The 15,645-nt window shown below is 51.5% G+C and overlaps 8 protein-coding genes across 8 annotated transcripts; 6 read left to right on the top strand and 2 right to left on the bottom strand.

Moving 5' to 3' along the window:
• Positions 1 to 100: 100 nt before the first annotated feature.
• MCYG_08152 (uncharacterized protein) lies at positions 101 to 901 on the top strand (the record flags this gene model as incomplete). The annotated part of the gene is made up of 3 exons (XM_002843023.1): positions 101 to 227; positions 270 to 762; positions 820 to 901. 3 exons carry the CDS (start codon positions 101 to 103, stop codon positions 899 to 901), a joined length of 702 nt encoding a protein of 233 aa, XP_002843069.1.
• Positions 902 to 965: 64 nt separating this feature from the next.
• Positions 966 to 2,540, top strand: MCYG_08151 (cytochrome P450; the record flags this gene model as incomplete). The annotated part of the gene is made up of 1 exon (XM_002843022.1): positions 966 to 2,540. One exon carries the CDS (start codon positions 966 to 968, stop codon positions 2,538 to 2,540), a length of 1,575 nt encoding a protein of 524 aa, XP_002843068.1.
• Positions 2,541 to 2,876: 336 nt separating this feature from the next.
• On the top strand, positions 2,877 to 4,406 carry MCYG_08150 (cytochrome P450 4F12; the record flags this gene model as incomplete). Its single annotated transcript, XM_002843021.1, has 1 exon — positions 2,877 to 4,406. One exon carries the CDS (start codon positions 2,877 to 2,879, stop codon positions 4,404 to 4,406), a length of 1,530 nt encoding a protein of 509 aa, XP_002843067.1.
• Positions 4,407 to 4,966: 560 nt separating this feature from the next.
• On the top strand, positions 4,967 to 5,941 carry MCYG_08149 (conserved hypothetical protein; the record flags this gene model as incomplete). Its single annotated transcript, XM_002843020.1, has 2 exons — positions 4,967 to 5,037; positions 5,104 to 5,941. The coding sequence occupies 2 exons, from the start codon at positions 4,967 to 4,969 to the stop codon at positions 5,939 to 5,941; spliced, it is 909 nt and encodes a 302-aa protein (XP_002843066.1).
• Positions 5,942 to 6,370: 429 nt separating this feature from the next.
• Positions 6,371 to 8,605, top strand: MCYG_08148 (conserved hypothetical protein; the record flags this gene model as incomplete). Its single annotated transcript, XM_002843019.1, has 1 exon — positions 6,371 to 8,605. The coding sequence occupies one exon, from the start codon at positions 6,371 to 6,373 to the stop codon at positions 8,603 to 8,605; it is 2,235 nt and encodes a 744-aa protein (XP_002843065.1).
• A 483-nt stretch (positions 8,606 to 9,088) lies between these two features.
• On the top strand, positions 9,089 to 9,550 carry MCYG_08147 (conserved hypothetical protein; the record flags this gene model as incomplete). Its single annotated transcript, XM_002843018.1, has 1 exon — positions 9,089 to 9,550. The coding sequence occupies one exon, from the start codon at positions 9,089 to 9,091 to the stop codon at positions 9,548 to 9,550; it is 462 nt and encodes a 153-aa protein (XP_002843064.1).
• A 209-nt stretch (positions 9,551 to 9,759) lies between these two features.
• Positions 9,760 to 12,730, bottom strand: MCYG_08146 (conserved hypothetical protein; the record flags this gene model as incomplete). Its single annotated transcript, XM_002843017.1, has 6 exons — positions 9,760 to 10,787; positions 10,850 to 11,020; positions 11,243 to 11,689; positions 11,758 to 12,189; positions 12,452 to 12,511; positions 12,616 to 12,730. 6 exons carry the CDS (start codon positions 12,728 to 12,730, stop codon positions 9,760 to 9,762), a joined length of 2,253 nt encoding a protein of 750 aa, XP_002843063.1.
• Positions 12,731 to 13,551: 821 nt separating this feature from the next.
• MCYG_08145 (transcription initiation factor TFIID subunit 12) lies at positions 13,552 to 15,353 on the bottom strand (the record flags this gene model as incomplete). The annotated part of the gene is made up of 2 exons (XM_002843016.1): positions 13,552 to 13,806; positions 13,872 to 15,353. The coding sequence occupies 2 exons, from the start codon at positions 15,351 to 15,353 to the stop codon at positions 13,552 to 13,554; spliced, it is 1,737 nt and encodes a 578-aa protein (XP_002843062.1).
• Between the last annotated feature and the right edge of the window lie 292 nt (positions 15,354 to 15,645).

Here is a 15,645-nt window from a genome sequence, read left to right as displayed (position 1 = left end):
TGCTCATCTTGGGGAGCTCGTACTCCTGGCCCAGCCAGTAGTTCTCCGCGAAGGTCTGCTGCTGCGTTTGGGCAGCGTCTTCGTCGACATACTCCCACTTATGGCGGCCCTCGTGCACCCTGAGACGCCATCTCCTGAGGTCGGTGCTGTATTCAGACGCGGCCTTGCTATCGACGTGGCCGGCAGAGCCAGTGACCATCTCGATGTCGGCAACAGGCATGATCTTGGTATATCGACTTGATTCTCATAGAGAGTAGAATGATGTCCAGAACGACGTTCAAGACGGACTGTACGGCCGCTCGAGTCCATCCAATATACACCTCCTCACAGCTCAACCGGCAGTGACAGCCACGGCTGGCATCCGTCAGCGCCAGCCCTCACTGAGCGCATGCCGGCAGCACTGTTCGTTCCCCGTGAGACGTTCGACGCTCTAGACTTGGCCTGCGGTCGTATCCAGGTGCGGGAGTCAGGCTATGGCCTCGTAGCGCTGCAGCGTCGACCTCCGCTGCCACCGGGATGTCCTCCATATATCAGCACTAAGAAGCATAAGCTGACGGCTAGACTCGATGAGAAGACAGATCCTTGGAAGGGCGTCCTCACGGCATACAGCGTTGCATGCAGACCAGAGTCCTCCCGTCCCAGGTTTCATCACATTCGCGTACGAGCCCGTATTAGGCATGGAAAGATGAACGAAGACCTTGCCACGGCAGATCACGATGGCTTCAAGACCAAGACTGTGACTCTACATAGTACGGGCGATTAGTATGTCTATTTAGCCTTTTTAACCTTTTTTAACCTTTTAACTCTAACTATTTTTAGCACTCTATACTACTATTATGTAGTTTTTCTACACGGCATTCTTTCATGGTGCGTTGCATTCACTGTCCAATTCCTAGCATAGGCAGGTAACAGCTCGCGGCTTGGTGGACCGACTCACAGAGATTGTTTGTCCGCTTCCTACAGCAATGCTCGCGGCAGCCATCGATATCAAGGCGTTGCTCGACGTCGTGCGTGGCTACGGCTATATGTCCACAGCCTGCACGGCGGTCGTACTCCTGCTGGGCTACCGCCTTGTCTACCAGCTCTTCTTCTCCCCTCTACGCCATATCCCGGGCTCGATATGGTCGCGCCTGTTCGCCTCTCACTCTGTCCTGAAGCGCGTGCTCGCCCAGGGCGCCAGGTCGGTGCAGGAGGACTACGAGTGCTACGGCGACATCTACGTGCTCAAGCCCAACGGCATCAGTATCAGCAACCCCAAGGACATCAAGACCGTCCTGACCTCGTACGAGTTCGTCAAGACGGATGTGTACCGGATGCTCGACATCAAGGGCCGGGCCAGCATCTTCACCACGCGCGTCCCTGCGCAGGCCAGCCAGCGCCGTCGCCAGATCGGACCCTACATGAACCACGGCTACCTGGGCCGCATGGAGCCGTTGATTCTACAGTACAGCATCGTTGCAATCAAGAAGAAATGGGATGCGCAGCTGGAAGAGGCAGACGGCAAGACCATCACCGTCAACTTCCGCAACGATACGCAGTATGCCACCTTCGACACGGTCGGCATCCTCGCCTTTGGTCGAGAGTTCCGCGCGCTGGAAACGAACGACCCGACCATCATCCGCTGGATCGAGGCAACGGGATTCTACCTCGGCATGACCAAGAACTTTCCCCTCCTCAACTGGTACCCGTTCTCCCGTCTCATCAGGAAGAAGAAGGATGCGTACGAACGCTTCGTCTCGTACGCTGAGAAGTCCGTCGAGCAGCGCCGTGCGGCTCTGGATGACGGTACGGCGGACCCCAAGCCCGTCGATCTTCTTCAGGCGTTCTTGGATGCGGAGGATCCTGAATCTGAGAGAGCAAGGATGACGCCCCACGAAGTCAGCACTGAGAGCATTGCCATGCAGCTGGCCGGCAGCGAGTCTACATCGTTTGTGGTGTCGTGGGTGCTGCACCTGCTCACGCTCTACCCCGAGTTCTTTGCTCGCGCGGTGGAGGAGGTCCGCAGCCAGTTCGATCGTGACCATCTTGTCGGGTTTGACGACTGCAACAAGAAGCTTCCGTTCTTGACTGCGTGTATCTATGAGACACTCCGCTACTCGCCCATCACCTCAGGCTTCATGCCCCGCGTCAACCCCACGAACGGCATCGTCATCCAAGGCCACTACATCCCGCCCGGCACAGAGATTGCCATCAACATGATCGGAGCCCACGCCAACAAGGACGTCTGGGACAAGCCCTACCTGTATGACCCGACCCGCTTCCTCGACAACGATGAGGCTAAGCGCAACGTCTTTGCCTTTTCCTACGGACACAGAAACTGCATCGGTAGAAATCTGGCCTGGGTGGAGATGATGGTCATCCTGGCCAACATTCTCAAGGATTACGATATCTCTCTTCCCAGCGGCAGCGTGTGTGGTCCGCACAATGTAGACGAGATGGGCAGGCCACGCATCATGCCCACCAAGAGCACACTCTTCACCACCCCCAAGTACCCCGAAAGAGATTGTCTCATTGTAGTTGGCAGGAGAGCTGAACAATAAAATCACATTGCATTTTCTCAACTTTGCCATAATCTGCGTCTCCAACAAACACGTCGTCAGAATGAGTACTCCGTACATGCGTATATGCAATGCAGACACGCCCTGCCACACCGCAGCCGCAAAGTTTGCAGGGATAGAGTAGGCATAAGCGCTAGGCTGTGGATCTCCAGCACAGGGTTTACTCGTATCCGTACCTAGGACAGAATTCGAGCCAGGATTCGCATGTCACTTACATAGCAGACGCATGCACAGCAGAACTATGTCCGTTCCACCAGGTTTATCTAACGAGACGGGCAAGACGCTCGTCTCTGCGCTCAAACAACGGCATCTCACAATATGGACGGACATCTGATGAGGGAGCTGCGCTTTGTGCCAATTCTAGCCACTGGTCTTGCTGCCTTCTTTGCCTACAGGCTGCTTCATGCGTTCTTGTCGCCGTTGGCGAAGGTTCCGGGCCCTCTGGTTGCCAGGCTCACGTCCAAGAGAGGCCATGTCAACAACTTCTCCGGCCAGGTTGCCACGCAGGTGCAAAAGGACCGCGAAAAGTACGGCGACATCTATGTCTTCAAGCCCAATGCCGTCTGTGTGAATAACCCCGCCGACGTGCGCGCCATTCTTGGATCGCAGGACTTCCGCAAGGCCGACTTCTTCGACGTCTTTGATGACGGATCGATCAAGAACATCGTGTCTCAGAGGGATCCCGTTCTCGCAGGCAAGCGACGACGGCAGATTGGCCCGTACCTCAACTATGCCTACCTCAACAAGATGGAGCCTGTCATCCAGCGACACGGCTTCCAGGCCATTCAATCCAAATGGGACAGACTCATTGACGAGAACAAGGGGAAGCCGACCGAGGTTAACTACCGAATCGACACTCAGCTGGTCACCTTTGATATCATGAGCGCTCTTGCGTTTGGCCGTGATCCCGACACAATTGGCCACGGCAGCTCTTCGGTCACAAAGTGGTCTGCCATCATCATGGACCTGCTTGATTACACCGCAATCTTGGCTCTCCTTTCGCTTCTGCCGTTCTCGCTCATCATGCGCCCGTGGAAGTCCATGTACCGGGAGCTGGCCGACTATAGCAAAGACGCAGTCTCAACCAGAAAGGATCTTCTCAAGACCGGAGCCGAGGCTCCTGCCGATATGCTACAGGCATTCATCGAGGCTGAAGATCCCGACTCCAAGGTCAAGATGTCGCCTCCCGAGATCCAGGCAGAGTGCATCATGATGATGTTGGCAGGCAGTGAGACCACGTCCAGCGCCATCATGTGGGTGTTCCATCTGCTCCTCCTTCACCCTAACAAGCTGAAGAAGGCGGTTGACGAGGTCCGCTCCGCATTTGACTCCGACCACTTGATCCTGCACCGTGAAGTTCTCTCCAAGCTACCTTTCATCGAGGCCGTCGTCTACGAAGCACTTCGTGTGTCCCCCACAACCGCAGGCGTCACGCCTAGAATCTCCCAGGCCCGCGGCATCGACATCCAGGGCCACTATATCCCTCCTGGCGTCGAAATCTACGTCAACCTTCGATCGGTCAATATGAGTGAAGATATCTGGAATAAACCTGAGCGTTTTGAGCCCGAGAGATTCATCAATAACGACGAGGCTAAGAAGAATCTCTTCACCTTCTCCTATGGCCCGCGCAACTGCATCGGTCGCAACTTGGCTTGGGTCGAAATGCTTACCATTGTCGCCAACGTCCTCAAGGACTACGATATCACTCTCGCTCCCGGCAGCCCCTTTTGCCCTGAGAACCTGGGAGCCAACGGCGAACCGCAGCTCCTCCCCGCCAAGTGCTTCATTGCCTCCTTTCCTGCAAATGCGGAGAGAGATTGCAGAATGCTGATTACAAGGAGAAAGTAATACTAGCACTGCAATTCTTACGAATGGCCTTCTGGTCTCAGTCTGCCTGGCCCTCTTCTCCCCTATCTCACAGATTAGTTTCTTAGACATCCTATGGGCTTTCGGCAGGAAAGATATAATCTCTCTAACAGAATAAATAGACTTACATATATTATAAGCCTACTTAAAGACTAAGAATTATTCGTAGAGATAGACTGTTTGCATATATATAAGTAGTGAGCGCCTATCAAACGGCCTATGAGAGGCATGCTTACATAAGCTTATCTCCTTTCGATGACGTCCTTCTTTTTCTATCTTCTTCTTCCGTTTCAGGAACAAGAACAAGGAGAACCGCCATCAAAGACAGCCGGTAGAAAACTCCCGACGGCTTCATCTAGTGATATATACTCGTTTGTACTGACTGATACTGCTACTGCTGCTTGTGTCTTATTCACGTCTCTGGTGGGTGACTTCTCGTTGTATATGGATGTGCCTTGCTAACGCCTGGATAGATATACTGACCCCGAAACAGCCTCTTCTCTACACAGGTAAACAGCTCCGCTACCACTATTGCTTCAAAAATGACTACACCGACGCTCATCAACCTTCCTCCGCCTCCCTCCGACCCCGTCACCCCCTCTGACATGGGCCCGTAAGTCTCCCTCTTCCATCAGCTCATGCAGATGAGGTAAAACCGTCCCTCTGACCATGGATACAGGAGCACTCCCAACTCTGGGACAACCTCCCTCTCTGCGCTGTCTACCGTAGCCATCAAGGATGGCCACCAGGGAGCTCGACGGCCCCACACCCACAGACCGCACCGGTCCTCTTCCAGTGCGTCTGAAACCTCCACCACCACCCTCGATGCAGAGCGCGCAGACCGTATCTCGCGACTTGCTGGCCTTGAACGCCTCTCTGCCCGCACAGCACCAGGTAGTGGTAACCCTCTTCAGCTACACCAGTCCAGCGGACTCTCGCACGGACAGGAATACTTTGATACCCACCCTCACATGCTCAAGGAGCGTAGTACAGTCGGCAGCGCCAGCGCGACGGAAAGTATAAGCCGTGGCAGCCTTGGTGGGCTCACACGCACCACCTGGGCCAGCGGGAGCGACGACGTCTTCGGGCACGATGAACCCATTGGCGCAGAAGACATCGATGCAGACGATGCCGATGCACGCTCAACAGACGCCTTTAGTGACGAAGGAAATGCAAGTCTTGTTGGCTTCGGCGAGGGAGCAAACAGCACCGTCTCCGGGCCAATATCCACTGCCGTGCAACGCTCAGCTGCAGCCGGATTAATCAGGCAGTCCTCGTCTATGACGGGCGTCAGTACCACCGCAGTAGCGGCCTCCAGTCCTACCTCAAGCCGCTTTTCCCACCCAATCACATACCAGCACCAGTCTCAGCAACCACCACAGTCACCCACTGGACCACATACCCCGGCCACACGGGCTGAGGCGCAGATGTTGGATGGCATGACGTACGATGAAGACGTCGTAGATACTACAGTTCGGTCACCGCTACCTGTTCAAAAGAATGAAGATGAGCCATGACCTGTCTGGTATTACGGGATAGTACTTTTTATTATCTGCTCGCACTTAGTTATCTCGCTTTCATACTCTCCTCGCGTGCGTCTCTATTTGATCTAATCCCTCACTGGGACGGCAAAGGCCGCTTCTCAGCCAGCCAGATGAACGGAGAACGCTGTCTCATGTAAGCTTTTATTATTTCTCTGCTCTTATGCTATGATAGGAATGGGATTATATTTCGTGGCTTTCATACTTTTTCTTCGTAGACTGATAATTCGTCCTTATTCTCCAGCCTCCAAACTGGGTGTCCACGTGACTAGACCTTCTCGCTTCGCTTTAACAATTATCCGAAAGGCAGCAACGCTCGGACTTCCTTTTATATCGTGTTTATCACATCGAGGGTGACTTTGGGTCATCTTCCCAGCACGATTCCGGCTCTGCGGGGCGAAGACAATGGCCTCTGAAGATGCCATAGACTACAAGGCTCTCTTTCTACAGGAAGAGAGACGGCGAGAACAGGCGGAAAAGCGACAGCAAGAAGCAGAGGGGCGGCAGCAAGAAGCAGAGGAGCGGCAGCAAGAAGCAGAGGAGCGGCAGCAAGAAGCAGAGGAGCGGCAACAAGAAGCAGAGGAGCGGCAGCAAGAAGCAGAGGGGCGACAACGACAGGCGGAGGAGCGCAACCAGCCAACGACATTCGACGAGCTGATTCGATCATGCCATAACCTGCTCTCCCTGACTCTCAGGGTTCAAGCGCCAGCCTTCTCCACAAAGGGATCGATTCCTAAGCCAACTGGGAAATTCTGCCCAGTCTACCTTCGGCCTTGGTTAGACTGCTCAGATATCCAGGATAGATTTTATCACCGCGTCCGCAGCTATTTCCAGCCAACTGATAGACTATTTTGCCCTAGGATTGAACTCGAGGGTATTGGACGGAGATGCAGCCGGCCATTAAGTAGTGAGTTGGATCTAGGGTTTTACGAGCGAATTGCAGTAGAACAGCACGTCCAGGATATAATTACGGAGCTATGCAAGAGGCCAGAAGCCCGAGCTGAGTTTTCTCTTGGAGAGGGAGTTGCGTTTGAAAATCATACGAATATTATTGAAGAGGATGAGGATACAAGCTTACAATACCCACGGCGCTCTATACCAGATCAGTTCTGCATTCATCGATCAGATGATGGCGTCTCTACACTGCTTACTACTGTCGAGTATAAGCCACCTCACAAGCTACCAGTAGAGTATCTCCGCTCTGGTCTCCGGCCTATGAATCTTTGGGAAGAAGTAGTCCAGCGAGGCCCAATGCCAAAGGAAGAAAATGCAAAGCTAAAATGCATTGCAGAACAGATATCGGCATCCGTTTTGGTTCAGGAATTCGATGTTATGATCAATGAAGGACTAGAATACTCATATATTACTAATGGGTTAGCCTATGTTCTACTTTACGTGGATCGTAACGAACCTGAAGTACTCTATTACTTTCACTGTGAGCCTAACTTAGATGTTGAACCTACGAACGTACGGATTTTACAACCAAATACTGCTATTACCCGGGTGCTCTGCCTCTGTCTAATGAGCTGCCTTTCAGACTACCGAGACCAAGCTTGGAGAGACTATGCGAGGGAACGAGTAAAAACCTGGCAAACAGATCTTGACTACGAAAGAGCGCAGATACCAGAAACAGAGCTCCGTAAAACTCCCCCAGGCTCGGAATATGTGCCATCATCTCCTCCTTCAAGCTCTCCCATAGATAGCCACCAACCCGTCACTCGATCCCGGGCTAGCTGCGCACCTCAAAGCACAACTACGCATCCTTCAGGGTCTATAGACTCCGACTCTGACCCCGACTCACAGCAAGAGGCTCGTGGGCGGAAACGGAACTTAAGTGAGCTCACATCGTTGCCACCCAACCAAAGGCTATCGCGCCAAAGGGGTAACGGGGGAAGTCGAGGAGGCCCTAGACAGCATACTGCGCCATTTTGTACGCAGAAATGTTTGCTTGGTCTTCAGCAGGGAGACTACCTAGATGAAAATTGTCCAAATGTGGAGAGTCACAGAACAGATAACCGCGATAAGCATCCTATTGATACGAACCATCTTGTGAGCTTAATTAAGAAGCAGTTAGATAAGACTCTGGACCAAAACTGCTCACCATTTGGCAACTGTGGCTCGTACGGTGCGCCGTTTAAGATCACCTGTTACCAGTATGGCTATACAGTAGTCGGAAAGGGCACAACGTCTCGTCGATGGAATGAGGTGCGACGCGAAGCAGTGGTCTATCGCTTCCTTCGCCGGGCCCAGGGTTCTGCAGTTCCTGTGTTCCTTGGTTGTATCGACCTAAAAATGATATACTACCTCCATGGCGCAGGAGCTATCAAACACATGCTGCTTATGGGCTGGGGTGGAGAGGACACCAGTAAAATAGAGGGTTCCCAGCAGTTAGACGATGAGATTTCACGATCGAAGAAGGAGATCCGCGCCATGGGAGTAGACCATCAGGATTTGAAGCCAAACAATATACTATGGAATGCAGAGTTGGGGCGAGCGTTGATAATTGATTTTCACCGCTCCAGGCTGATTGCCCCTGTGATAAGAAATAGAAACCCTGCGAAACGATCGGTCACTCTTGATCAAACAGAAGACGGTAGGGATAAAAAGATAGGGAAGAGGAGCGGAATCCTTTCGTGTTGAGATTCCACTTTACGCCCAAGTATATATATATCTAGCTCAGCACTACTAACGTAGGCTGCCAGCGAACCAGAAGCAATTATTAAAACAGCTAGCACCTCTACGTTGGCCATGCAGCACGCTGTGTTCGAGCCGGAAGTCGAAAACTGTGGTGCCTACATTTACTCAAGTGGTGCGCAAGGGATCCGACACTAGGAACCGACCCGTAATTCGTATTAATTTAGTAGCAAATAAGTAGCCCGTATAGACAGAGGTACGTATTGATACCATAGAGTGATGGAGAGATAATCTAATTGATTACATTGAGAGCAACAACACGGCTTCGTACGGCATGTATAAGTATTTGATTGTGATTGACTACATTAGCAGCAAGATGAAAATGGATACATGTATTATATATATGAGCCTCTCGCTCTCCATTCTTCCAGACTATTCAAGATATCTCACGCATCAAGGCCATCCAAATCATCTCTCCAGCCAAACAAGATGAAGATCATTCCTCTCCCTACCCCGGTGGACATTGACCAGCCCACCACCATCCGGTCAACTATAACTCCATCGTTCGACGGTGCCCCATGTCGTCGCTGTCTCAAGGACGCTTCCCTAAACGAAGACGTCTTGCTCATCTCATATAACCCGTTTCTTCCTGAAAATCAAGATACGCCGTACAGCGGCCTCGGCCCGATATTCGTCCATGCGAACGACTGTACTCTGTATGATGGGAGTGAGGATAACACGCTGGGCCTTCCGGAGAAATACCACTCTCGCTTGCTCAACGTCAGGGCATATGATGCAGGAAATATGATGGTCTGGTACAAGGTGCTCGAGGGAACAAAGCTGATGGAAACTCTTGAGGGCGAAGTGTTTGGAGATAAGGAGCTGGAGGTGGAATATGTGCATGTGCATTTCACGGGGCCAGGCTGTTTTGCTTTCAAGGTTGTGCCGTAGGAGGGGAATTAGGATAGCGAGAAGGGGTATAGGAAGATGAAACGTTGGCGAAATGTTCAGAATGAGAGACAGTATGTGCTGCATAAATTGACACATTGCAAGTATAAAAAATCTAAAAAGGGGTATCATATCTATCGTTGTACATCCCCGAACGCTTTAAAATCATCAAGCATAGATACTCATCAAGCAAGTACATCGGCTGGCGCCGGTTAAGCTACCACCACCTTTGGGAGCTCGTCGTTGTCATCTTCCGGCCCCGTCTCAGTAGCAGCATTGACAGGAGGAGTAGAACTATCGCTGTGCTCAGTGTCTTTCTCCTTATCATCCGGCTCCCGGTTACGGCTTCGACTTCGACTGTGCCGGTGAGGGCTCCTGTGAGCACTTCTATCCCTTGAACTCGATGTCCTCCATGCCCACTGTTTCCCTTGCTTGCCTCGCTCGCTCAGCCACTGATAATCTTCCTCTTCAACAAGAAGATTGCTGGCTCTTCCGGCACTGCTGCTTCGGCGATGCATACTGCTCATCAGCGACAACGCTGAGCCAGGAGTTATAGGCCCGAGGCGTTCTTCAGCCTTTGTCGTCTGGGATGGATCATGGGTCGCCATCTCTGGTAGCATCGGCGCTATTCGAGCCTCGACAGCGGGCGTGGCCGGGACTACAAGCAGTTCTGTGGCTCCTGCTAGTCCCTCAGTGACCACACTGTGAGTATCACTCGCAGTCTCATCCTCAGGTACGATTAGTCCATCCTCAAGTGCTGTTGCCTTGACTGCTCTATTATTCCGAAGCTGTGAAGTCCACCGACGGATTAGGTATTGCTTTATTTTGAACATAGTTCCCATATCACCGCCTGATCCGTCGCTGCCGTCTGTGTCCATCAAGATTGTACGTTCCGGCGCACTCCATGTCTTGATGAAACGCCATTTCAATCGCGCCAGAATACCATCAGGAACAACATAATCACGCGGCCCCATCCGGGACCAGAGCGATGGGTTTTCATTCGCCATCTCGTTAAAGAAGTTTTCATATATACCTCGTTGATGTGGAGTTTGGCGTCGACCTGCAAGGTAATGTTTTATAATGTACCAAAGGATAAGGACTATGAGCATAAACGGCACGGTAGCGATGAAGTACCATTTTATACTAGGGTCGTCCTTGAAGGTGTCGACGTTCATGCCGAAAAATCCAGTGATAAAGGTCATTGGGAGGAAGATGAAGGTGATCCAGCTCAGACGCCACACTGTGTTTAGCTACTTAGCAAGCCTTTCGTTTCAGGTAGGTGTGCTCGCTTTTTTCACTTACTGCTGACGTTTAACTGAATGCTATGCCGACTGTCTCTGATCGAGACTGACTGGTACAGTAAGGAAATCAGATTCTCAGTCGGCTTTATCAAGTCTTCTGTAATGGTGGTACCCAGCCTCTCAAAATCACCGGGTAAGCTCTCCAGCCAGGTATCGTCGGACTCTACATCATCTACACGCTTCAGGTTAGCCATGCATACTTATAAAAGCATATCTGTAACCGAGAAGGTCAACAAACCAGTCAGGTCTTGCAATCGCGTAATCATCTCCTTCACGATGTCGAGGTGAATGAACAGCAGCTTTTCAACCTTGAGCCATAGACTTGAATTGGTCCATAACAACGGAGCGCGGGTTTCATCTGCCGGCCTTTCGTATATCTTGTCCTCTAACATACTGACGTGGTCCATGGCCAGGTTTAGGAACGAGTCCCAGTTTGCGGTCAAGACCTTGAAGATGTCATCCAGGATGATTCTTGTACTATGGTAAGCAAGCTGCTCATCACTCTCAACTAGATCCTTTGACTCAAAGGCAAGGAAGAATGGAAGCCGTCTCCATCTTTCCTCCCATGTCTGGCGCGGTGGGATGAGGGTGTCATCTAGACATCCGGTGTGGGAGTTGTCGAAAATCAGGATGGCGTTGCCGTTGTCGAGAGTGTTTAAACGCGGAATATATACATCTTTGCGTTTTTCCGGCGAGTCCCCTGCCTGATTATCCTCGATATGATACGGATTCTTGATGTCCGAGTCCTCCATTGGCAGTGAGATTGTACCTGGGGTCTGCTTGTGCTGAACATAACAGCTGAGGCGTTGGACGTACACGTCGTAGCCATGTGCTGGGTTGTCTGTATGTATAGGAATAAGCTCATGAAAAGAAACAATATTCATATGTAACAAAGAGGGTGCTGTCTACCTTCATCGCCAAAAGAATCCAGCTCCATCATTTTGAGGGTATCATCTTCGGCGCTTCGTCGATGATGTCCGGTAAGATGCGCAGACTTGTTATACTGCTTCAGATAGTCCAACCCGAACGAAGTCTTGCTAATTCCTCGCCACGGATCATACTGAACTTTCCACGTCTTGCCGTTCAAAAACGGCCGTCCGCCTCGTCTCTCTGGGTTTTTATGCCGGACATACTTCCCAAAGTCGTTGCCGACCAGACCATCCCGGTTGTCGATGTTGAACTTCCTCAGCAGATACTCGGTAGCCCAATCGGCGTTTTGAACATGGAACACACGCAGGACGGCCTCGTTGGTTCGATCGGGGTTGTTGTACACCTTCCGGAGGGCTTGGATATCAAAGATCTCTTCTGCGCTAACTTTGCGCATCCGGGTTTTGCTTGCCTCTGCCAGTCTAATCAGTGCCCGTGTTTTAGATATACCTTGGATTGTAGCCTACCTTGCTTCACAAAATCGATAATCAAGACTCGTCCGCAGTTTCGATCGATTTCCGAGTAATCCTTATGCCATTTTGGCCCCAGGTCATGTCGTCGTGAGTGTCGTTCTGCAGATACAAAACAAATGTCAACACATTCAGCTCGCGTTTCCCGTCCAATCGGATAGTTATAGCTGGCCAAAAGCCACGTTGGCGTCACCAAGGAGGCTTACTTCTGGGCTGTCCAGTAGTTGGTAGCTGTTCCGCCAGTCGTGTCGAGGGAGTTAACTGCTCTGCAGCTGCTGGTTAGCCCGTCTATGCCGGTAGTAAATAAACAAACGAAGCTCCCCTAGGCTTCAGAGCCTCGACAGCCATGAGGAAAAGGGATCTGCTTTACCTGGCCTTGTCGACGGCGGGAGGGCATCTTCTCCTGTCTCCAGGCGAGGAATCTGAGATCTGCTTCGACGATGTTCAACCGAAGGCATCGCCGGACGAGCCGCCGGGTTGCTCATCCTAGCCTATCTATACGTCTTTCGAAAATAGATACAAAACAACAACGCAAGGCAAATAATAAGGCTAAAAGAAAGAAAATGCTGTCGTATAATGCAACTTAGAGGCCAACCTCAGGTCATCTTTATGGATATTTAAACAAGTATCAGGTCGAAAGGAAGAAACCCGAAGCTAGGATGCAGATCGCATGCAGATGCATCAAGTATACGAGAGAAGCTGGTAAGGCTGAGCGGCAAAGAGGATGAGCTAGACAGGGAATATATAGAAAGGAAGACATGAGAGACATCTTGGCCTCGATGAGGACTTCGTAATGGCCTTTCTTCCAGCTGACGGCGCTCATCTGATGCGATGTTGCTGCATTATTATACATCTATGGATAAACATAAGAACACAAGCATCACAAGACCAGCTAGGCACCAAGGTCCTTTTTTCTTTTCTCTTCTCTCCTATTCTTTCTGATCTCTAAGAGCGTGAGGACGTTGGGTCAGGCGATGCGGGAGCGGTGGCTGGGGCTGTGGAATCATCCCGATGGTAGCTGTTGTTCTGATAAAACTAGGATTATATGGTACATGGACTCCTTGATGACCTGTCTTTTCCCCTTTTCCCCTTGAGAATGAATGAAACAAGAAACCCTGCCAGCCGATGGACAACCTACGTAGCTCCCAACCCGGTAGACCTCCCAAGTAGAAAGATAGAGATAAGAGAAAAAGATAGGAAAGACCGTTCACCCCCCAACTTCCAGTACAAGAAAACCGAGGACAGAAAGTAAAGTGAGAAAAGAGAGCGTTCATGTCGTAAAGAGCGTTGGTGCGGCTTTGTCTGCCTACTCGGAGCGGCCTTGGGTCACCTTGGCAGCCTGGACCGCGGTCATCTTCTGGATCCAGCCCTGAGTAGGATGGGGCTTCTTGACAGTACGGAGATCATCTGACGAGAAGCCTGGGATGCGCATGTTGTAGTTGCGTTCTAGGACGAGTTGGATGTCACGGATGTCGAGAGTAGAAGACGGGCGGAGTTTTGCAAGGCGACAGGCAGCGGTGATTACGTCGTCAACGAAGTCGTCGGCCATCTGGAGAACAAACTATATATTATACGTTAGATCTCGATAAAAGAAGGCGGAAAAAGAAAGGAAAGAAGATTCATTACCTCTTCAGCGTCAGGAGTAAGTTTTTCTCCCTCGCCGCCTCCGGTAACCTGTCTGACAAGGTCATCAAGTTTCTTCTTGCTGAGTACGCGCTGTCCTTCTCCCTCTAACACGTAGCCAGGGTGTTTCTGGATCGCGGGCTGTCCCATCATCCCCATGGATCCGTGGCTGGCTCCGGTGGTGAGGGTAGGCCGGGCTGCACCCATGCTGACCGGCTCAGGGGTGGTAGAAACGTTTAAGTTCTTGGGGATAGCCATGTTGATCTTTCGTGTATCCATGTTGCGGTCGCCGATATAGGCTTGAGGGTGGGCGTGGGTGGGTGTCTGATTACCTTGAGGCATGTTTGAATTTAGGTCGTAGCTGCTGCGAGCTTGATTCACTGCACCTTGCTGCGAGAGTGCGCGTGGAGGGCCTTGGGAGATGGTAGCTGCACCGGCGCTCTCTGGAAGCTGCTGCTTGATACCTGGTATTTGCCCTTGCTGCTGGGCTGACTGTTGTTGCCCTTGTTGTGTTTGTTGTTGACCCTGAGGAAGTGTTACTCCTGATCCAGGAAGCTGGACCTGTCCCTGACGCGCTGCGACAACGGCTGAGTTTATAGTGTGGGGTGCAGGTGTTCCAGAAGTGGCTGGAACGGGCTGCTGAACAACTGCCTGACTGACGATTTGCTGGTCTCCAACACCAGAAGCTTGAGCCTGTGTTCCTTGAGCTGTTTGCTGGCCCGCAGCAGCAGCCTGCTGGTGCTGGAGCCGGAAGTTCTCTTGTTGCTCCTTGAATTTGACAAGGAATTCATTTCCTTCTTTATATAATTTATCAGCATATAACTGTCTCGTCTTAAAGTCCTGTATCTCTTCAGCGGTGAGGTTGCCAGCACCTTGACGCTGTTGATACGCCTGTCGCACTTCAGCCAGTTTCACTTTCCCTAGCTCTTGCTTTTGTAGAGCCGCTCCGTATCGGCTCTTCGCCTCCTGTAACCAGCTTTCCGCCTGGTCCTTGTTTATTGATAGCGGGAGGATGAATGTCAGGCTGTTGACCTTGGCCTGGATCTGAGGGTAAAGAGGCTGAAAGTTCTGTGGCTTCTGCTGTGCCGGGTTGACTCCGACCGGACCCCGATTTATCTGCGGCGGTTGGTCTTGCTGAGCCTGAGCCTGCTTCTGCTGTTGCTGCTGTTGAACCTGAGCCTGCGCCTGCTGCTGGAGCTGGGCCTGCTGAGTCCTGTTTTGCTGGTATAGCCTCATCCCCCTCATCAACTGCGTGGACAGCTGCGTGAGTTTCTGTTGCGCTTTCGCATATTCATTGGACGTGGGTGGATGTGAATGAAGCACCTCCCAGCAATTCCGGACGGCCTGCGTGTGTATCGCCTTCTGCGAATCGGGAAGATGAGGCAGTTTCTGAACTTGCTCCGTCCGGATCAGATTCGACAGCTGCTGCTGAAGAGGCTGCTGGGCTTGATGCGCCGCGTTGGACGGCGTCGATGAATTCTCCATGTCCGCTCCCGTCCCAAGCTCCCTTTCTCTTTTTCTTTTTTTGTTTCCTCTCCTGGTGCGAATGACGCGCCCCTATATAGCGCTGCCGTATAACTGTATAAAAATGTATATGCGAATATATCGACGAGATCAGGCGTTGTCTTCGACCGTAACTCGGCTGGTTTCTACGCTTGACGTTGAAACAGAAAAAAAAAGGGACGAGCAGGTCGAAGCCTTGGCATGTTATTACGTCATCAGCTGTTATTTAAACAACATCAGTCTTTACTTCTACTTCTTCTACTTCATCTCCGCG

Source organism: Microsporum canis, genomic scaffold, assembly GCF_000151145.1.
Source record: "Microsporum canis CBS 113480 supercont1.8 genomic scaffold, whole genome shotgun sequence".
Classification (NCBI taxonomy): domain Eukaryota; kingdom Fungi; phylum Ascomycota; class Eurotiomycetes; order Onygenales; family Arthrodermataceae; genus Microsporum; species Microsporum canis.
This window is presented reverse-complemented; position numbering and strand designations above follow the sequence as displayed.